The following is a 22945-nucleotide window of genomic DNA, read 5'->3' on the forward strand; positions in this document are numbered from 1 at the left end:
TCGTCATGTAAAGTGCAAAAACTATTACTAAAAAATCAGTGTTTCAGGATGTCTGAGGTCCAGTGTTTTTAAAGTAAGTAATATGCAAATCCAAAGAAATCCTAGTATATGTGATGGCTTGAATACAGGATTTTATGTAATTAGGAAAACTATCATTTTTTACATCTACTATGGGTGGCTTTTTAATAAAAGGTATGAAATTAAGTTATTACATAGTAAAATACCAAGATTTTCAAAACACGGAAGTTCTGTCCATAATACAGAAATACAGTTAAATTATCTGTAACTGGAATTAGTGTACACTTTCATGATTTTTAGTTTGTTAATACTGTTTGTGAATCAATATTTAATCATTGTTAATTATACTGAATGGCTGTAGCCACTGTAGTAATGATAACAGTGTTGCTATGGTGATAATTAGAAACAACTTCAGCTTGGTGCTGTAAAAATGTTCATCTGGAATAGTAGTTACAGAGAAAAAGATGCTCAGAGAATCTTCAAGGGAAGGTTAGGTGACTTATATCACTGAAAATCAACTGAGTATATTGGTCCAGACTCTGATCTCCATTACCCTTGTGTTAATCTGGAAAACTCTATTCACTTCAGTTAGATTTCCACTTTGATAATTGAATCTGAATTGACATCTTAACTTCAGAATCTACCAATTTATGTTCCAGTACTGCAAAAGAATTCTGGACGTGCTTAAATGTTAGTGTGAAAATAGTTCAGCTGAGTCTTTGCAGGGTCACAGTATAGTCGTATCTAATATAATCATTAAGGTGACATGCAAAGGAAAAAAATTGCACTTGTGCTTTTTTTTTTTTTTTTTTTTTGCTTCTTTATGATGTATAAAGAAGGCTGGAAATGTATTTCCAAAAACAAAATTGGTGGGGGGAGGAGGGTTTATGTGTGTCTCGTCCCAGCTACAGACTGGTTTGTGTCACTCTGACCTTTTCCTAGCTAGCTGTATACCACCTTTCTGCTGCCAATGGCAGCAAGCAATGTAGCAAGAGAGTACTACACTCCAGTGATCCGCAAGGGACCACTGCAAGCTGGAAGAATTTAGAACAGCTCTGCAGTCATAGTAAGTAATGTCGGGGTTGATTTAGCCCAGGTATTGGGAGAGCAAAAAAAGGCTTCAAACCACCTTTTCCCCTCCCTTTTCAGCTGTGCTGAGTTGAGGTCTGGTGCAGCTGAGGATCTGGCCCGAAAAACGTCGGGTCCTGTATCTTTATGTCGTTGTCTCCACTAGTCTCTGTCTCGTCTACTCTGACAGCTGTTCTGCATTGGGGCCCAGCAGCTGTGGGATAGCATCAGTGGAATTATACTAGTGAGAATTTTTAGGAAAAATAGGTTAATGCAGACAAGGCCTATGATGATGGAGTTTTAATGAAAGGTTGACACCACAAAAGTCGTGAGAGTGAGAGATGAGCAATTGATAGGGGATGATATTTTTAAGTGAACTGTTTAAAATTTTGGGTTTTTTTGTTTATTTTTGTTAACATTTATTTAGCTTCAATAACTAACAAATATTTTGGACAAATGCCATCTCTGTTAAAGATTCAGTAACCTAATCCCTGTAGTTAAGGTGTGAGAATTTATAAATATGCATCTCCTGAGACCTCCACAGATTTCTCCAGCCAGCCCAGGAAGACAAGACTTGAAATTTCTAAGATAAAACAAGCAGAACCCCAACACCAAACTTACCCAATTTTTCTCTTTAAGAAGAACCTTTGATGTTCTTTATATATCATAAAGAAGCAAAAAGAGGAATTACCCCAGTTTTTAATAAGGCTTTCACAGGTCACTAGGAAATGTAGTTATAAGTTTTGAATTGTTTAGGAAATATATATATGAGAAATGTACAGGATTTCTTTTTAAATTTGCTAAATTATAAAGTCACATTTCTTTATGAATTAGAGGAAATTATATGCTAATAGATTTTATAGGGAAAGATAATAATAAGTCATAAAAATCAAAGCAAAAAATCGTGGGAGTGTAGTAGCAAAAATATGTAGGCTTGCTCTAAAAAACCTGAAAAATCTTAAGATTCATGTTTGTTTACCCCATGGCTCTGTCCCTATAGCCCCACCCCTGCACTCTGGCTACATGAAATGGCAGTGGTAAAGGTTCACCCGCCCAGAAAAGTAAAGCAAGGAACATTGAGCCACTTCTTGCCCCCACATATCGCAACTGGGCACTCTTCTCCCCAATAAAGGGCAGTAGATGGACTCCTAGAAGCCTTGGTATATCTGTGTGGGTGGGTAAATGGGCCAGGCCTGCTGCACTGCCATAAACTAGTTTCTGCTGGGGTAGTGTTGGCAGGACCCTGGTACAGTGAGCCATGGAGTTAACACCCTATTTGAATGTGTGGTGCAGATCACACTACTCAGAACTATTGTGTCAGGGTCAGGCTGTCTGCAGACTCAGACAGATAGTATTGCACTGGTTACACTGGGTTCACATTCTCTGTCCTTTCTTTTATAACCATGAGGGCTAGAAATTTACTTTTTAAAAACAAAATGAAAGAAGAGATCCTGAGGTAATTATGGTAGCCTAGGAGCTGGCTCTCTGCCACAGGCCAATAGGGCCTATCTCATATCTAGCCTCATCTGGCACTTGGGAGCATTGTTAAAACTCCTGGTGACTTTTTGGTGACCTGTGTAAAATGAGTTGCCCAAGTCAGTTCAGTTTCTAACTGGCAGCTTGTTGTTGTTTTAGTAGAGAAGCTAAAAACTGAGCTATCATAAGACTAACTACCCTCAACCAAGAACAAGAACCCTAGAACAGTGGTTCTCAAAGCCGGTCCGCCACTTGTGCAGGGACAGCCCCTGGTAGGCCGGACCGGTTTCTTTACCTGCCGTGTCCGCAGGTTCGGCCGATCATGGCTCCCACTGGCCACAGTTCGCTGCTCCAGACCAATGGGGGCTGAGGGAAGCGGCGGTGCGGGCCGAGGGACATGCTGGCCACCCTTCTTGCAGCCCCCATTGGCCTGGAGTGGCAAACCACGGACAGTGGGAGCCACGATAGGTCGAACCTGCAGACACGGCAGGTAAACAAACCTGTCCAGCCCGCCAGGGGCTTTCCCTGAACAAGTGGCGGACCGGCTTTGAGAACCACTGCCCTAGAACATGTGTACAACATTTAATGTTCACACATAAAAGTCCTTTGCCAGTTGACAATCATACAAAGCATAGGCGCCAACTCCATGTGTGCTCCGGAGCTGGAGCACCCACGGAAAAAAATAGTGGGTGCTCACCACCTACCAGCAGCCGCCCAGTCAGCTCCTCTCCCTCCCTCCCCCCAGTGCCTCCCATCCACCAGCAGCCCCGCTGATCAGCTCCTGCCTCTCCCCCCTGCACCTCTCGCCTGCTGCGTATCCGCTGTTTAGCAGAATGCAGGAGGTGCTGTGGGGGAGGAGAGAGGGCAGGGCACGCTCAAGGGAAGGGCATGGAACAGGGCAGGGAGGGGTGGAGCAGAGGCAGGAAGAGGCCAGGCAGGGGCCGGAAGGGGTGGAGTGGGGGCAGGGCCTGAGGTGGAGCAAGGGGTCAAGCACCTCCCAGCAACTCATAAAGACAATGCCTATGATCCAAAGAACAAGTTGGAATAGACTAGTCTTTCAGAAGGTTTAAAATATGGCTTACACTGAAACAATGTACAGGCAGTGTGATGTGGGCGTGCTGAAATGGCTCAACTAATCCTCTCACCACTTTCCCCCAGTGCACCTTTCAAAATCTCCTCCAGGAAGTTTACTAAGGTACCCGGAAAACATTGTGAGAGAAATAGTTTAAAAGAGAGCTAGGGGAGACAAAGGGCAAACCTGCTACGGTTCCTCCACAGTATTAACAGTCTAACACTGTCAATATTTTTTAAATATGAAGTTTCAAAACTTCCAAATATAACCTTTCAAATGCTATGCAGTATTTTCCTAAAGTATGCTAATTGTCCTAGCAACCTTCTGTTACAGAGCTAGAAAATATACACTTACCTTCATGTTCTATAATTGAAGTCTCAGAGATAATCCTAATTTGTATTCCCTGTTCACAAAAGAAGTTTCTAAGTGGATTTTGTAACTTTCATTAGAGTATTTCGAATTGGGTTGGTGTATGTAGAGTAAATACAAAGAATGCATTAGCTGCTGTATTCCTATGGGTTGGGTAGTCCTGATTCACATTCAGTTGGCATTGAAGTATTTGTGGGAAGGAAAAGGGGAACAAAATGTGTGTGTTATATGAAATAAAATATGACTGTTAGGTAAGATATTTTGAAAAGTTAGATTTTACTGCAGTGAAATAGATGTCATTATAAAGAGGTTGATCTCGCAATAAAATAGTAAAAGCAAGTGAGGTAGAGTATTTAGTTTATGAAGCAATCAGCATACTTGTAAAACAGTTTACTTTGGTACTGAGAGCAAGAGGGAGAATTTATCTCTTCTCACGCCACACCCACAAAGGTAATATTTTGGTTATGTGAGCCTACCATCATGACTGGGGTAAAAAGGAAAAGAATGAATCTGTGTACAAGTATGATGGCCTTCATCTATGATAGCACCAGGGTTTGAACTGGGGACATTTAGGGTGTAGCTACGCTGCAGCTGGGAGCTTGCTTCCTAGCCCAAATAGACAGACTCTCATGAACTCAAGCCAAACTAAAGGCCTAAAAATTGCTATTTTGGGTGGCAGCTCAGGCTCTCACACCCACCCAATCCCCTGGGTCTAAGCTAGGGTGGCTAGCCCAAGTCTCTGCCAGTGCCATGAAATTCACACTGCAATTTTAGCATGCCAGCTTGAGCTGAGTGAGTACAAGGTTGCCCCCAGTTGCCGTGTAGACATAACCTCAGTACTGAATGCATGACTCTCTACAGTTTCAGATAAAAACCAGGCTCTGTAGGTTTGGAGCTGTAACAGATTTGCATCATCTGTGAATTTGGTACAGAAGAGGACATCCACTAACCACTGGTTACACATTAGGTGAATTAATATTAGTTTGGCATATTGTGCTGACTTAATAAAGAGTGCCCTCCCCATATTGCAGGAAATTTAATTGTTTATAAAGTCTGATCTTGTGGTAAAAAGAAAAGTGATTTTATTTTTTTAGAAGTGCTGGTAACACAAATTAATTGACAAAACGAAGTTCCATTATTAGCAAATTAAAATAAAGGATTAGATTGATACAAAGGAACGTTTTCAAAGAAAATATTTGTTTGTTCTCAGAGAAATATGCAATCTGCCAAACAGCTTGAGAAGTGTGTTGAGAGATGGATCCATGGTTGAGCCACATCTATATTCCCACTATGAGCTGATAGGATACAAAGAGATAATATTTTATGCATTCTTTTTGACTATGAGACACAATGCTCTTAGAATCCTCCTTCCAGCTATTTCAAAAGTGCCGTGATGGCAGACCACTATGCGTGTGTTAAATGCCCCATCCTTACATCCAGTGTTAATGCATCACACTATAGTGCATAGATCTAACAGTAAACTCAAAAAGTGCATACCCTGATCAGATTGGCCTAATGAGGTTGAGATTGGTTTTGGCCATGGAGAAGTCCACAGCATGGAGATGCCCGAGATAATTTTTAAATTTTATTTATTTAGATGTATACAATCCATTGAAAAGCCAGGAGTCTTTTGTCTTGTCTCCTATCCAGGAGTCTTGTGTCTTTCCTAGTGTACACATGCAGTCATTTGAAGGCAGGCATTATAAAATCCAGATAACTAATTATTAGATTTTCAATGACAAATGTTATTTATATTTAAAAAATCAGGTAATTAATTATCTTAATTTTGCTATTTGCACCAGCTGCAATTTGACTATACATAAAACTGGGTGCACAAATTCAGAGTCTATTTTAGAAAATGTGGCTTTTAAAATTAATTTATTTGAGAGGTCCTTCCTGAATACCAGATCCACCAAACTCTGACTCATTCAAGAAGTTTGAACTCCTGCATTGAAACTGGTAGAACTTCTCCTATATGTAAAGACTACTCAAATGAGTAAGGGTTCGCAGATTCAAGCACTTATTTGCAAAATTTAACTTAATGGTACATATTCATTGAAGTAGTTACTTAAAAATAACGTAATTCTTGTCAGTAATACTCAATCCATTGAATTTTATAGTTTGCTACATGCTTTCATGAAGACAATATAAATGTAGTAACATCTTGTACATAGATCCTTTTCTCTGATGCTTTTTGTACAACATCTTTTTGTGCAATGATGTTTTTGGAAAAAGGGAACAGTTTAATTGAAAGGGACAATGTTTTCTTGATAACTGCTGCAGGTTCTTAAGGATTCAGATTTGTTAAGGATTGAGGTTTTTATATGCAGCATACGAAGAAATATAAAACAATGTTGTATTGGAAATATCAGAATGTATGTGTTCTTCCCATATAAAACAAAAGTGGTTTGCTACATAGGGGGAGAAGGGGACCTATATTAAGCTCTTTGTGCCTCAGGTAGTCCACTAAGAAGTCTCCTTGAGTACTGCAATGCAGCATAGCACATTGTCTAAGCCAAGAGTAGAGATGTTTTAGTTTCCACATAAAGCTTCTTTGAAGCTTACAATAACAAGCTGCTGTATGATAAGAGGTGATCAAACAAATATTTATACGGAAGACAGAGAATCACTTTTATACAAAATAATAGTTTTCTTACAAATATTGCAAGATGTTATTTTTCCTGTTTTTTGTATCTCACAGTGACAGAGGTTATTATGTGTGCTGTTTATATTGTGATAGATTAACAAACCTGCATATGTGGCAATAAAAACACTCTAGATTTGTATTTATTTTATACTTTTCTATGATCACTCTTTGGACAAGAATGGATTAAGGCTTAACGATGCCCAGATCCATGGAAACACCAAGGCAGTCACAAAAGTCAGGTCCTCCCCACCTAGGAGGAAGACTCTTCTTCACAGCCCAGCCCCCTTCACTCCTCTCCTGACAAACTTTCTTTCTATCTTATACTTCTTACTGCTTGTTCTTTTTGCCAAGTGAAGCAGAGAAGCCCACTTCTCCATCCAAAGGAGGCTGCCTAATCAGCCTCTTCTTTCGGGTGCTGGTATGTCATCACTTCTGAGGAGGCCTTTGCAAGTCCAGTTCATCAATAAATTCCACTTTCCATTTCAAAATGGAGATTATAAAATACTCAATTGACCATCCTTCAGACTTATCCCACTGTGTTTTGTTTATACATTGCAGTAAAATTAATCAGTAGTGATACAACTAAGATCAAGAACCCAGACTGTTAGTCTAATTTAACAACTCCAAAACATAAAGTGGGTCAAGCTGCAGTTTAAATTCCCAGGTCTATATGGGGATGATTGCCAACTTAGCACTACCATTAGAGATAAGGTAACACCTAGTATTAGGAATCTGAGATGTTAGACTTTATTAAGTAATTTACAAAAAGAAAAGGAGTAGAATCATCATAGAATCATAGAATATTAGGGTTGGAAGGGACCTCAGGAGGTCATCTAGTCCAACCCCCTGCTCAAAGCAGGACCGATCCCCGACTAAATCATCCCAGCAAGGGCTTTGTCAAGCCTGACCTTAAAAACTTCTAGGGAAGGAGATTCCACCACCTCCCTAGGTAACGCATTCCAGTGTTTCACCACCCTCATAGTGAAAAAGTTTTTCCTAATATCCAACCTAAATCTTCCCCACTGCAACTTGAGACCATTACTCCTTGTTCTGTCATCTGCTATCACTGAGAACAGTCTAGAGCCATCCTCTTTGGAACCCCCTTTCAGGTAGTTGAAAGCAGCTATCACATCCCCTCTCATTCTTCTCTTCTGAAGACTAAACATCCCCAGTTCCCTCAGCCTCTCCTCATAAGTCATGTGCTCCAGTCCCCTAATCATTTTTGTTGCCCTCCGCTGGACTCTTTACAATTTTTCCACATCGTTCTTGTAGTGTGGGGCCCAAAACTGGACACAGTACTCCAGATGAGGCCTCACCAATGTCGAATAGAGGGGAACGATCACGTCCCTGAATCTGCTGGCAATGCCCCTACTTATACAGCCCAAAATGCCATTGGCCTTCTTGGCAACAAGGGCACACTGTTGACTCATATCCAACTTCTCGTCCACTGTAACCCCTAGTTCCTTTTCTGCAGAACTGCTGCCGAGCCATTCGGTCCCTAGTCTGTAGCGGTGCATTGGATTCTTCCGTCCTAAGTGCAGGACTCTGCACTTGTCCTTGTTGAACCTCATCAGATTTCTTTTGGCCCAATCCTCTAATTTGTCTAGGTCCCTCTGTATCCTATCCCTACCCTCCAGCGTATCTACCACTCCTCCCAGTTTAGTGTCATCTGCAAACTTGCTGAGGGTGCAATCCACACCATCCTCCAGATCATTTATGAAGATATTGAACAAAACCGGCCCTAGGACCGGCCCCTGGGGCACTCCACTTGATACTGGCTGCCAGCTAGACATGGAGCCATTGATCACTACCTGTTGAGCCCGACAATCTAGCCAGCTTTCTATCCACCTTATCGTCCATTCAACCAGCCCATACTTCTTTAACTTGCTGACAAGAATACTGTGGGAGACCGTGTCAAAAGCTTTGATAAAGTCAAGGAACAACACGTCCACTGCTTTCCCTTCATCCACAGAGCCAGTTATCTCGCCATAGAAGGCAATTAGATTAGTCAGGCACGACTTGCCCTTGGTGAATCCATGCTGACTGTTCCTGATCACTTTCCTCTCCTCTAAGTGCTTCAGAATTGATTCCTTGAGGACCTGCTCCATGATTTTTCCAGGACTGAGGTGAGGCTGACTGGCCTGTAGTTCCCAGGATCCTCCTTCTTCCCTTTTTTTTAAAGATGGGCACTACATTAGCCTTTTTCCAGTCGTCCGGGACTTCCCCCGATCGCCATGAGTTTTCAAAGATAATGGCCAATGGCTCTGCAATCACAGCCGCCAACTCCTTTAGCACTCTCGGATGCAACGCATCCGGCCCCATGGACTTGTGCACGTCCAGCTTTTCTAAATAGTTCCTAACCACTTCTTTCTCCACAGAGGGCTGGCCACCTATTCCCCATGCTGTGTTGCCCAGCACAGCAGTCTGGGAGCTGACCTTGTTCGTGAAGACAGAGGCAAAAAAAGCATTGAGTACATTAGCTTTTTCCACATCCTCTGTCACTAGGTTGCCTCCCTCATTCAGTAAGGGGCCCACACTTCCCTTGACTTTCTTCTTGTTGCTAACATACCTGAAAAACCCTTCTTGTTACTCTTAACATCTCTTGCTAGCTGCAACTCTAGGTGTGATTTGGCCTTCCTGATTTCACTCCTGCAAGCCCGAGCAATATTTTTATACTCATCCCTAGTCATTTGTCCAATCTTCCACTTCTTGTAAGCTTCTTTTTTGTATTTAAGAGCAGTAAGGATTTCACTGTTAAGCCAAGCTGGTCGCCTGCCATATTTACTATTCTTTCTACACAATGGGATGGTTTGTCCCTGCAACCTCAATAAGGATTCTTTAAAATACAGCCAGCTCTCCTGGACTCCTTTCCCCCTCATGTTATTCTCCCAGGGGATCTTGCCCATCAGTTCCCTGAAGGAGTCAAAGTCTGCTTTTCTGAAGTCCAGGGTCTGTACTCTGCTGCTCTCCTTTCTTCCTTGTGTTAACCAATTGGTTAGTCTCTAAGGTGCCACAAGTACTCCTTTTCTTTTTGCGAATACAGACTAACACGGCTGCTACTCTGAAACCTGTCATTAAGTAATTTAGTTTGTCCCTTTGCTAAAGTGGGATTGTTCCCTAGAGTGTAGTTCCCAATGCTCTGTCCAGTCTTTGTCTGCAGCATCAAACAGGAGGTTTATAAATAGAGAGCACTCAAATTCAAACAGGTATTTGCTGTTTTATCAAGCGGAAATGAAACAAACAAACAAACCTGGCTATGTGATTTGCTTTTTGAGTTAATTTAGTGAAAGACCCATTGGTTAGTGGACAAATAAAACTGACTCATCCAGCATCAAATGCCCCAACAACTATATGGGTGAAACCAGACAATCATTATGCTCTCCAATGAACTCATAGAAAAATGATAAAAGACAAAAACACCATATCACCTGTGGGCAAACACTTTTCACAAATTGATCATTCCATATCTCATCTCTCAGTACTCATCTTTAAAGGAAACCTGCACAACATCTTCAAAAGACAAGCTTGGGAACTTAATTCATAACTTTGCTAGATACTAAAAATCCTGGATGCAACAGAGACACTGGGTTTATGGATCATTACAACAGTTTGTAACACACCCCACTGCTTGCTGACCCCTAATTGCCCACTTCATTTTAAATGGTCTCCCCTAACATATCTCAACCCCTTCTGGTTAACAATCTGTGTCCACTTGTATTTAGCTCAGACACACTGGTTTCCTTCCTCAGACCCTAAGAAGAGCTCAAAAGCTTGTATGTTCCACCAACAGAAATTGGTCCAGTAAAAGATATTATCTGACTCATTTGTGACATTCTTAAGACTATATTTTTTTCCTCCATAGAAGGATTGTTGCATTTACCTGAGAAAACCAATAGGAAGACATAGAAGATACTCAGATAAATTACATCCTTGCTTACAAGGGAACCAGTCACATTTGGCAAGCTACTCAATTAGCCTTTGAGGTCCTTGGAATACATTGCCTTATAATAATGAATAGAGTTATTTTAATGGGGGTCTGGTTATTTATTCTCCTCTTTTAGTAAAGAGTAGCAGGTAGCAGAGTCTTCTGTATCTAGTGACAGCCCAGTCCATTGCGAGCAATGCTTATAATTATAAAACCTACCTGTGTTTTTTTTTAATATATTTGTTTATGTTGGAAGTAAAATTACTGGAGTATCACTGTATATATTCAATGGATATATAGACAAGACTCCATGTAATTGATACATCTCTGTGTTTCTACCTTTTTGAAGAACCATCATGTTTATTTTTTTGTAGAAGTGAAGGATAGATTACAATCTAGAGAGCATATCGTTTGAGAGATGTCAAATCAATTATATATTTGGATACCAAATAAACAGAGTTATAACAAGATTTTACTTTAAAATGACTGTTGAATTAATTTGCTAATCAAATGCATTTCATTTTGGAGACACTATTACACATACACTTAATTTAAATGTTTTTACTTTGTAAATATAGCACGTTTACCCCTAAAATGCAAGGCAGACGGATGGGGACTTCAGGGAGAACCATCACAAAAAGCACAAGTGTGAGTGGAGAGATGTACAAACTGGAACATAATGATGGGAGTCAATCAGACACTGCTGTTGGGACAGTTGGAACAGGTGGGAAGAAAAGACGATCCAGCCTCAGTGCCAAAGTGGTTGCCATAGTATCTCGAAGGAGCAGAAGCACATCCCAACTTAGCCAAACAGGTGAGTGAAATATACTCAAATTGAAAACAGGTCCCTTTAAATATTGAAGCTTATACTTTACCCATGGGATATGGACTAATCATATGTGTATGTCAGAATGTAATACACTGAGAAAAAGCTCTTTCCATCTCAGAAGGAGTTTTTGAGTCATTTAATTTTGTCTGATTTCTAAACTTGGCAAAGAATCCATACAGTAATGTTTTAAAAATATCTATTATAAATCTCTTCTGTCCTGACGAATGAATGTGTTTATCTCTCAGAAGCCTTGTTTACATGCAGGGAAGGAAATGCAAAGAGACATATGTGGGTATCAAGAGTTTATGGGTTAGACATGAATGACATACTGCATGTACAAAATCTTTTTTGACAGAACAATTCAGTACAAATGCAGGACTTGTAACATGCAGCATATAAAGGTCAGTTATATAACATGCATAATTTTAAGGTGTAGGTGTAGTACCAACATGTTTAATATTATTTTTAAGAGATTACATCTTATTTCTCAATTAAGAGAAAACCTAGTGTTTTCTATTTAAAAACAACACCAGCAAAATGGGGTCAGTGAATTCAAATAAATTAGAGTGCAGCATGATGCTTCATTATGCGCTTTAGGGGTTCCAATTCTTTATTGCTACTTCAGAAATCTTAAAAGCCTTGTATCTGTGTGGCCCGAAGGGGAAACAGCTCATACAGAAAGAAGCAAAAGGAAGAAATGTTTTAAGGTCGCCAGTCCTGCTCCTGCTGAACTCGCTGAGTTTTGCTATTGACTTCAGTAGGAATAGGATCAAGCCCCTTAATGTCCTTTGTTGCTAACAGAAAGGAAAGCTTCAGAATAGCGCAGCACCCAGGCATACTGTAGTGTTTCTGTCACACAGTTAGGATAATCCCAAAGTGAAGGTAAGTATCAATTTTGTGTATTTGTATTATCAAGTCTCTGCTTTTCCTTGTTTTTCTTTTTCTCTTTCATGAGCAGTAGAAGCAAGTTTGTTTTTATTGAGATTTCAATTAAAAATGTAAATATTCATCTACGTCTAGTCTTATGTTTTGAAACTGAACATGCATGCTAAATTATGCATTTGAGTCAAGTGATAGCTTTAATGGGATCATTTGAAGTCCAGAATTAGAAGTTATGTTAATACTATGTTGTGCTGCTCAGAAATGCAATAGGGCCATTACCACTCAGTCTCATTAATCTAAGTAGCAAACAGAGTGTTACTTAAAATAAACTGTATTAGTTCAGATCTACCAAATCAGATACTGTAATTTAAAATTTAAAAGTGGTCTGGCAGTATTCAAAGTGTCTGTGCTGATATATTCCCCCTTTATTAAGAGATACATATTTTAATTTTATTTATAATTATTTTTTTATTTAAAGCTTATATAATGTGGTTTGAAACTGCATTCCTTCTGAACTTCAACCCCCAATGAAACAGGAACAGAGGAATTAACATACTGGATTAGACCTGTGATCCATCTAATAGTCTGGTACTCTGTTTTAGACAGTGGCCAGAACAAGCTGCTCCAGAGAAGGGTGCAGGAAACTCCCCAGAAGGCAGAGGTGGAGTAATTTGCCTGCCATGAATGTCTTGCTCTGATCCCTAATACTTATAGAGATTGGCTTGAACTATGAACTCTGAAGTTTTATATCACTTCCCATAGGGTTTATTTTTGTTTGTTTAGGATTTTTTAATGCATTCATTACTTGTAACACTGGATATTTTTGTTATCCGTAAAGTATACAATAACTCTTTGAATCTTGTTCAAATCAAGTTCAAATTTCAAATCAATTGGAGTTTTAGGTGTGCCAAGAATATAGCATTAGGCTTTTAATTTGTAAAGTTTTTAAAAGATAATATTAAATTCAGCCTGAGGAGACTCATGTTATACTATAATTCTTTAGAGTACTCAATGTCTTCCACTGCAATGGAGTCCATTGCAGTGACTTTTGCTTGCGAAAATATGATTGTGTAGTACTTTCAGCCCTAAAACAGTGTTTAATGTGATTCTTAGTTTCCCTAATTGTAAATTCAGACAGTTCTACTGCAAGGTAAAATCTAATAAAATTCTGTTTATTACCTGTGATTCCTCCAAATATTCCCAACACTACAGAAACTCAGTATTAGAATAAAAAGTACCTCATTCCAAAAGGACAGGAATCAAATATTGATTTAGTAGACAGAATTGCTGACATTCCTTTGAAAAAATTCAATAGTGGAGTTCCAGGTTTCCTGAATCTGAAAGGACAATGAAGAATAATGTCTAAATGTATACAGTGCAATAATGTGAAAATCCCAAAGGCCCTTGTTTGGACACAATTTTTAGGCCTGTACAGAAATATAACTTTATGTGCTTTCAGTAAAATATATGTCAGAAACCAGTGAGTTGAATTAATTGTATTTTATTGGATTAATTTAGGCACCTAGGTATAAGGCCTGATGCTCTCTTTCCAAGGAAAACCCATAGTAGGGGACTAAGTATTCAAACTCTGAGTCCTAACTCACAGAATTGTTGTCACATTTTCTCTCCAGGAAGAGGGATTTGAGGCCACACACGGAGGATGGGGGAAGCAGGGATTTCAGTAAACAGAGCCTGAGGAGCTTGAGTGAACTGGGTGGCACCACTGCAGATCTCAGTGAATTTGCAAGGAGAGTTAGCCGTTCTGTATTGGTCCCTAAGTTATTTCTTACCTTGATAGTCCCTCAACCCTAGCTTCAAGTATAAGATACGCTGTTCTAATGCCTAAGTGCATGTATATATTAAAACTATATAGCTCTTTATCGAGCTTATCACTACCTATAGGACTATATACCTATCCTTTACTTATGTATTTTGAGTGACATTGTTTAAATAAATGTAAGGTCATACAGTATATAAAAAAATTACTATGTGTCTAGAGAAAATAGGGTAATTCAAGCCAAATAAAGAAATCCATGAAGCATCCTTAATTTATTTTTGGACCTGCTACACCAGGGATCAGCAACCTTTGGCACGTGGCCCATCAGGGAAATCTGCTGGCGGGCCGGGATGGTTTGTTTACCTGCAGTGTCCACAGGTTCGGCCAACTGCAGCTCCCACTGGCTGCGGTTCGCTGTCCCCGGCCAATGGGGGCTGCAGGAAGCAGTGCAGGCCGAGGGATGTGCTGCCTGCCACTTCCCGCAGCCCCCATTGGCCTGGAATTGCGAACCGTGGCCAGTGGGGGCTCCAATCGGCCGAACCTGCGGACGCTGCAGGTAAACCATCCCAGCCCGCCAGTGGATTTCCCTGATGGGCCGCAAGCCAAAGGTTACCGATCCCTGTGTTATACTTTTATAACTCATTATTGACTTCTCTATTTAAAATTAAAATGTGTAGGTTGCTGATTTAGTAATGTAAACTAGACCCTTTAAAATAAATGTATAAATATTTATCTGTTACTAATATTTGAAAATCAGCTTCAATAGATAGACTTTTTCACAAAAAGTTCTAAATTTATATCACCATTAATATTGTGCAGCCTTCTAAAAAAAGTCAGAAATGCATTTATGCTGTAGATCTGTAATCACCCAATTGAAAAATGCACATTTATTAAAAATAATTATAAATATATGTAAAGATTTATTAGTAGATTTGAATAGCCTCTCCTGTGCCACTCAGGTCAGTTTAATAGAATGGTTATGCTATTTACCAGAGAATATGCAATCTTAAGAAACTACTCATGACTTGCATATAAATTTGTTTCTAATCCCACGCCTTCAGGCACCGCTCCTGCAGCTCCCAGTGACCACAGTTCCCAGCCAATGGGAGCTGCGGAGCTGGCGCTTAGGGCGGGGACAGCCAGCGGAGACCCCTGGCCGCCCCTGTTCCTAGGAGCTGGACATGTCAGATGCTTCCGGGAGCCGCACGGAGCCAGGGCAGGTAGGGAGCTTGCCTTAGCCCCTCTGCACCACCGATCAGACTTTTAGCAGCCTATTGAAATCTCCAGGATTGCTTACAATAGTCACTGGGAGATTGATGCCGATTCCGGTAGACTCCCAGCCAATCTGGGAGGGTTGCCAACCCTAGCTCTACCTTTTAAAGCCCTCACGATCATTACACAGCCATGTTGCCACTATCTCTGCCCCAGTCTCCCTAAACTTGAGGTATTGTCAAGCTGTGTTTCCATGGTGCTGTGCATCTGTCGGACTAGATCGCCTGTGTTTGGTATCAAAGAAGAGTTATTCTGGGCTAAATTGGCAGGGTGTTTGCCTTCCTCACAGCATCACAGAGGCCAAATTTTAGGTTAAAAGGAGAGTGAATAGGAATTTTTAATGTTAAGAAATAATGTTGAAGGGGTTGGTTCATCATTACTTGTATACAGTGTCCTCTGAGGACAATGGCTGAAAGGGCTGGTGCCCAGAGAGAAATATAACTGAAAGACATTGGATATAGCTGGTGGACCTTTTAGTAGGGAGAAGGGGAGGCCTTAAGTCTTTGCAGACTGAGATACCCTCATTCCCCATCACAGAGGGAGGGAAGAAAGGATCTTGAGTTAGGCTAAATCCTAGGAGATAGGCTGAAGAGGGCCAACCGTCATGTACTGTTTATATAGTGTGAGATAATTTACCCTGGACTAGACTTAATAAAACCCATGAATGCATGGGTTGGGGGAGAGCCAATAGCACTTCCCAGCTATAGTTAAAGTTGTATCCTGCTCTTTAAAATCAGTCTCTTTATCTATATTTCATTAGCCTCATTTTCAATATTTGAAATGTGTCAAAGTGCTGATCTTGATGCAAACACTTTATACTGCAGTAATTTCTAGCATCCTGTTTAAAATATATAGATTGTATGGACATGTGTGTGCCTAATGCCTAATCCAACCCCCTTTAAGGTAAGTATAACTCCTATCGACTTCATTGAGAGTTGGAGCAGGCCTATAAAGAATACACCATGATGTCATGGTGATGGAATAAAGATTCTACTGGTTTGAACTGGCAATGGCTATGTTACTCGTAAGTGCCAAATCCAATAAAACCTTTTAATGAGTCCAACCATGGCACTTATTTCACCAAAAGAACTATTTCAGAAATCTTTTAGAGGTTTATTTAAACGTATAGGGTGATCTTCACCCCCTGTAAAGGGCCAATATTAGGCCTATACGCTCTTTGTTCCTATTTTCGCCCATGAATATGTCGTGAAAATTGTGTAATGCAGAAAATGCCATTCTTTGTGCTACTCCATAATCCATGAGAGGCAAAGAAATGTTTATTGTGGAAGAATTTAAAGAATCGGGACGATGTGTTACAGCTGCATGCTTGCTGGTCAAGAACAAGAAATGGAAGAAACTAAATTGAATGGTTTATGTGACGTAGCACATATTCTCCTCCACTCCTGCCAAACAGGTTCATGAGGAGAACAATGAGATTCAATTTTTTTTAGAAAAGGCCAGTTTCTGGGTTCCTCTATATTAGAATGCCTAAGTGGAGACACCTAGGAGTCTGATTTGTCTGAGGTGCTGAGCAGCCGCACCTCCAAATATAAGAATCATGGCAGTACATCGCAGGGAATCATGATAAGTTATTTTGTCATAAAAAACAAAGTTATCCATTGTCCTTATTCCTGCTTGCAAAGTTGCACTCTAGAAATAAATCAGATCTTATTTAAAAAGGAATCTTCCATCCTCCTGATGTGGAGGATGTACTGCGGATTGGAGCTGTAATCCTGAATTTTCTGAAGACCAAAAGCTGTGAAAATCTTTGTATACATGTTTTCTTGACAAAAATGAAGACACTGCTACAGAAAGACTCTGTAGACCTGAATATATACAGGATAGCCTTAAGATACTGGCATGAAACAGACATAGGTGAGGCATACATGTGTGCTCAGTCAAACCTAAGACTGTTCTGCAATTGAGAATTATTTTCCTCAAAAGTCACTATCAGATGTGAGCAAAAAGACTTGAGTAAGCTTGAGGGAATGTCTACATTAGAGCTGCAGGTTTGCAGCTTGTGTAGGTGTATTATAGCTGTACTCTAGCTAGCTAAAAATGGCAGTGTGGATGTTACAGCACGGGCTTCAGCACTGGCTACACAAGCTAGTACATACTCAATGAGGAGTCAGGCAGTCTTACCCTTGCTGCTGTTTTTAGCAAGCTATATAGAGTACAACCAGCATGGGTGTGTCTACACAAGCTGCAAATCACACTCGCAGTTGCAGTGTAGATGTACCTTTAGGGTACGTCTACACTACCGTTAGACATAAGGGGCTGTTTAATTGTGTAGACATTCGGGTTCAGGTGGAGCCTGGGCTCTAGGACTCTGCAACATGTGAGGGTCCCAGAGCTCGGGCTGCAGCCTGAGTCCAATTATGTACACTGCAATTAAACAGCCCCGCAAGCCTGAGCCCCGCAACCCCAAGCTAGCTGGCACCAGCCAGCCGTGGGTGTCTAATTACATTGTGAACATATCCTTAGAGAATCATATGATCTAGTTCTACCCCATAAGCTTTTAGTCTTCCCCACCACACAGCATGAGTAGAACCTTCCCCACCACATAGCATGAGTAGTCACCTGAAGTGTTTCCCTTAATTAAGGGATAAAGAGAATTCCCATACATACTCTGGAATTCAATTTTGTTTTCCAACATGTCAATTTCAGAGGCCAATCCAAAAGTCCACTCCTAATAATATTGCACTATCCAGTTCAGCAAGCTACGTCAGTGGTTGTTTTCTATATATGGTCACAGAAGCTGATGTGAAATTCCTGCTTATCTGGCTGATCGGCAAGCAAGACTGCTTTCTGAGAATAATGCTGAGACCCATGGATACAGATGTCATTCTCTGGTTACTTTGTTGAATGACTGAAGTTGGGTAAAATTTAGAAAAGGCAAACCTATTCAGTAAATACGTGTGCATGGGCTATAATCATCCATTGGTGCACAAGACAATAGCATACCCAGTCACTGACTGACTGCAAGCGGGCATTAATCTTCAATGGTAAAAATAAGAGTGGTTGGAACACTTGAAAGGTAAATAAGCAGAGGACAGCAGTCCTCCAAACCTAGAGCCACATACTTTCACAACAGACACTGAAAAATATGATGCCAGTACTTCATTTTCACAGTCCTTATGTGGGACCATGCCAGCCTGAGTGTAAATTACACCTACAAAGAACATTCCAGGCAGAAAAGAAGGTCTATGGATAATGTTCCACCTATCTTGGCAGCTGTGCTGTGGCATACCAAGAGACTGCCAGATAGGATATTATTAGGGACAAATTTTAGGCATTTAATATTTTGGAAATAATTAAATATTTTTAATTAAGAATTTTATCTAATAAAACTCTAAAATTCTTCGGACATTCCATCAGTGCCAGAGTTCCATTCAACTGTCAGACACACAAATAGCCTTGTGCCAATACCACTGTCTATCACACCGACAAATATTGTCCCACTGTTGCTTTGTACTCCCTTGTCAGTCTGTCTGTATCCATGTGTTCTCTCATCTTGTAATTAGGTTGTGAGCTCTTTGTGGCAGGGAATGTCTTTTGTTCTGTGATTGTACAGTGCCTAGCACAATAGGGTCCTGGTCCATAAATAAGAGTTTAAAACTGAAAGTGAAAAAGATTTCCCTAACCAATTTAAATTACAGAAGAGATCTCGGCAGGCCGATGTAATTATCCAAACTGGAATTTTGCAAGAAAAAATGGACTAATATTCCCTCCTTTGCTAAGAGTGCTGTGGCATCATCAGTGATCACAAGTGACTCGAGAAACTCTGACAGCAAAGTGACCCCATAACCTTTCCACTACTCCACCCACACCAAACTCCCTACCTCTCTACTAGGATGTCAATTCAGTAATGACTCAAAAGGAAGAGTGCTACCTCCTTAACCAGAAACACCGATTACCACAGCATCATGGCTTTTCCTTGACCAATTCCCAACCAAGTACTGAACAAGCTCAACCTGCTTAGCAGAGGAACACATAAAACCCACAACTTTCCTCTATTTTAGGGGCCATTAGTTATTTTGTTATCATTGGGGTTTTTTTAAATTGTTTTCTTTTAATTAAAAATGTCAAATTGTCAAGCTGTATCAGAAATATTTGGTGGCCCAGGCAGTGAGATAGTTAATTTTCTTTTGTTCTACTGTTTAACAAGATACGGCATCATGTCTGTGTTTTTATGAGATTTCTAATATTTTTGTTCTCTTTCACTGTCATCTTTTATTTGGCCAGATTTGTTATTGTTAGATCTTGACTGTTTTGATAGTAAAGTAGATTTGGGGAGGCTTCCAAGAAACAAAGTTACTTGGAAGTTGCAAACTATAAAACAACCCTCCTGGACCAGCATGTCTATAAAGTTCATTTGTGGTTAATTTTCCCGTATGGCACAGAAGAGCAATTCCGAAGTACTTATTTGTGTTGTCTGCTCACCACTGCAGGAAAGCCTGTTTAATACTAGCGTATATACTCCTCTTCCCTAGTGTAACTCCATTTTGTTAGTCTGAGGATGCAAATTTCTGCCATAAAACGTCCCTATATACCTTTATTATCCTGTGTAGTTGTAGAATAATTCATGGTAACCTGAGAAGTAGTATCTCTTTCTTCAACATTTCCGCTCTCAGCCAGGATTTAGCTCACTTTAATATATCAGGAGCCTGCTTCCTCTGGTTATTGTTAATTTTCACAGACTTAGCCCTTTCAGTCTACTTCAGATAACTGAAGCAAACCTCTGAAGATATTTACATTATTCCACAAAAGAAAGTATAGAGAATGGGGAAAGGACATGACATCAATGTGGGTTTTCCTTTTCAACTAAACTGAAAAAAAAAATGTTTCTAGAATACCAGCGGTGGACGCTGATGATGCCTTTGGAGAGCTGTCCATAATGGGTCTCTAAACCTGACGACTAAATAGTAAAGAATATTTTGTTGAGAGGAATAAAACCTTCATTCAGATGTTGCTTTAACTCACATAAATGCATCTGCAGGAGGAAAAAAACCCACCACCATCAGATGAAGAACAATATTGAAAGAAAAAGAAAAGAAGGGAAGGTAACACAAATTCAACACAACACCAGCTTATTTCTGTGAGATGAACTCTTTGTTCTAGTGATGATTCTTAATTCTTTGAAACGAGTGAGTGAATGTAAGCATGTTCTTTTTTATTTGCTGTTGCCATCTAGCTGAGGAATTCACTACCCTTAATAGAAACATAATTCAGTCTGAGTTACTCATCTTCCAAAAGATTTCCTAATAAGGGTTAGTATTTTCAAACAAAGTCCAGCCTGCTCTGTTGAATTAGTGTTACATATGGTTCTTTTCCTTTTTCCTGAACTATAAATTTTGAGTTTGATGATGCTTTGCACTTGGTTGAATCACAGTAAAAGTACTGATTTGCTGTGGTATTTATTAACACTTTTTCCCCCCCTGCAGTTTTTTTTACACAGATTCCTGCAGAAAGTGAATCCCAGTTGTATTTTTCGTTATTACCAAATTATAATTGATTTATGTTTTAAAATTCATGCAAGTTTAATGTCAGGAAAATTAAACTACTGTGAAACAGTACAGCCATCATTTTGTCTGTGAGTTTGCATGCATGTAAAACAGCACTATAATTAAAAATATTTCAAATGTATTTGTTTAAGGAAGGAAGGACTTTGTTCCTGTTCTGTTTCTATTTTGTTATCAAACAGTGAAAATTAAATCACTGGAAAATAGTTCTCATTCATTTATGAAATATAGTAAAAAGTCATCTTATTAGTAATGTTTGCTGTATTTTCATTCAGTTTTATTTAACCAGGACTATAATTTGCTTTTATCATCTGACCAGTGAGCTCCTTTCATACTTTGGTCCCGTATTCTACACCATGTAAATATAAAAAGATGTATTGAGATAATATCAAAGTTGTGACACAAATTGGCAGGAGACAGAATAATGCCAAATTTCTGTCAATGGGGAAAAGGCTAGTGCCATCTTTCGGTCAGGATTTTTTGACACAGAGGGGTAAATTAAGACAGTGTGTCATCCTTAAGCTTGAATTTCATTGTTTGTCACATCCTTCGCGCCTGAGTCTGCCCTAAATGCGTGGCTTTCTGAGACACTGAAATGTCTCAGAAGCTAGCTCTGCCTGCAATCATCAAAAGAAAAAGCACTCCAGTTCTGTGTCACAGAGTTGAATGGCTGCCTGGGGAAGAGACAACGCATCCAGATAAACTTGCTGTTTCCCATGGCTAAGCATCTGCCTATAGTTAGGACATGTCCATCTCTCCACATGAAGCAGAGACCCTGAAGAATACCATGAAGCAGTCCAGCTGGAATAACTGCTCTGCACAGACTAACCAGTGCAACGCCCAGTTGGATAAAATGGGGCTTGCATTGGTGTGACTTACTCCAGTAAAAAGAAAAGGAGTACTTGTGGCACCTTAGAGACTAACAAATTTATTTGAGCATAAGCTTTCGTGAGCTACAACTCACTTCATCGGATGCATCCAATGAAGTGAGCTGTAGCTCATGAAAGCTTATGCTCAAATAAATTTGTTAGTCTCTAAGGCGCCACAAGTCCTCCTTTTCTTTTTGCGAATACAGACTAACACGGCTGCTACTCTTACTCCAGTAAGTTACCAATATAAGTTGCACCTGTATAAGACCCATTCTGTGCCAGTGCAGTGTTTGTTTTGCATTTAAACCCAGGGCTGGATTTAAACCTTACGCACTCCTAGGCACAGCCTCCTCTCTTGTTATAATTTTGAAAGATATATATTTGTTGTGTTCTGCTGCCTGGTTATCTTGTTTGATGGATGTTTTGATACTATCTAATTCTCATCGATAGATACTTTTCCTCTTTCTATGAGTTTATAAAATATGCAGTTTATTTTATTCATAGAAAAATTACCAGATTATACTGTTTAATATATGTGGAAGTATTGATATGTCAGAAACCAAACTTCAGGAATGAAGATTTTTCTGAGGCACAGAGACAATAGAAGCTGTGAATGTGACAATGGTACATGAGAAATCCACATATACCAGAAATCCAAGAATTTAGGACTCTCCTTCTAATTTTGCTGGATTCAAATTTTTGGTTTTCCCCAAAAAAGAAGAAAAAAGACAGGTCAGTCACTGGCAGAAGGCATTGTGAGACACGGCTTCAGGTTGTCAGTACGGATGAGGTAAAACCTGCTTCTCTAGCCTCCAGCCTGGTGTGCAGTGCTGTGCTGCTGTCTCCTCTACGGTTCCCTTCTTGGTGGCTCACAGCCTCAGAACTTGGTCTGACAAGGAGCACCGAGAGGAAGCAAGGGCTAGAGCTCGGGGAGGCAACTGTCACTATGGCTTAGTTTGCTTGTTTTTGTGAATTGTGCAGGATAAGGGGGAAATGGCTAAGGATATGAGGTGAGCACAGCTGTTTACAGAGATGAGGATAGACTGCTTTGGTTTTAAGTAGTGTCTTAACATTAATATGTTGAATGGTTTTGAACATTTTTATATGGGTTTTTTTTTCTTTGGAGAATATTAAATGCATTTGGGGCCCTGTGGTTTTGGTGTGTGTATACTAGTATTAGAACAGAACATAATTTGCCACAAGTTGGCACAAGATTCCA

At 39.9% G+C, this 22945-nt stretch overlaps 1 protein-coding gene across 49 annotated transcripts in view; it reads left to right on the forward strand.

The window, feature by feature from the left end:
* The window catches only part of RIMS1 (regulating synaptic membrane exocytosis 1), a 489881-nt gene that overhangs the window by 418943 nt on the left and 47993 nt on the right, over window positions 1-22945 (forward strand). For 40 of the 49 annotated variants that reach the window (XM_043542468.1, XM_043542478.1, XM_043542474.1 and 37 more), the window contains one exon: window positions 11154-11389. The exons of the other annotated variants lie outside the window; for them this stretch is intronic. In XM_043542468.1, the coding sequence (XP_043398403.1) occupies window positions 11154-11389 (236 nt within the window). The remainder of the gene's footprint in view (window positions 1-11153; window positions 11390-22945) is intronic. 49 annotated transcript variants of the gene reach the window in all.

This window comes from Chelonia mydas, chromosome 3 (genome assembly GCF_015237465.2).
Source record: "Chelonia mydas isolate rCheMyd1 chromosome 3, rCheMyd1.pri.v2, whole genome shotgun sequence".
NCBI lineage: Eukaryota > Metazoa > Chordata > Testudines > Cheloniidae > Chelonia > Chelonia mydas.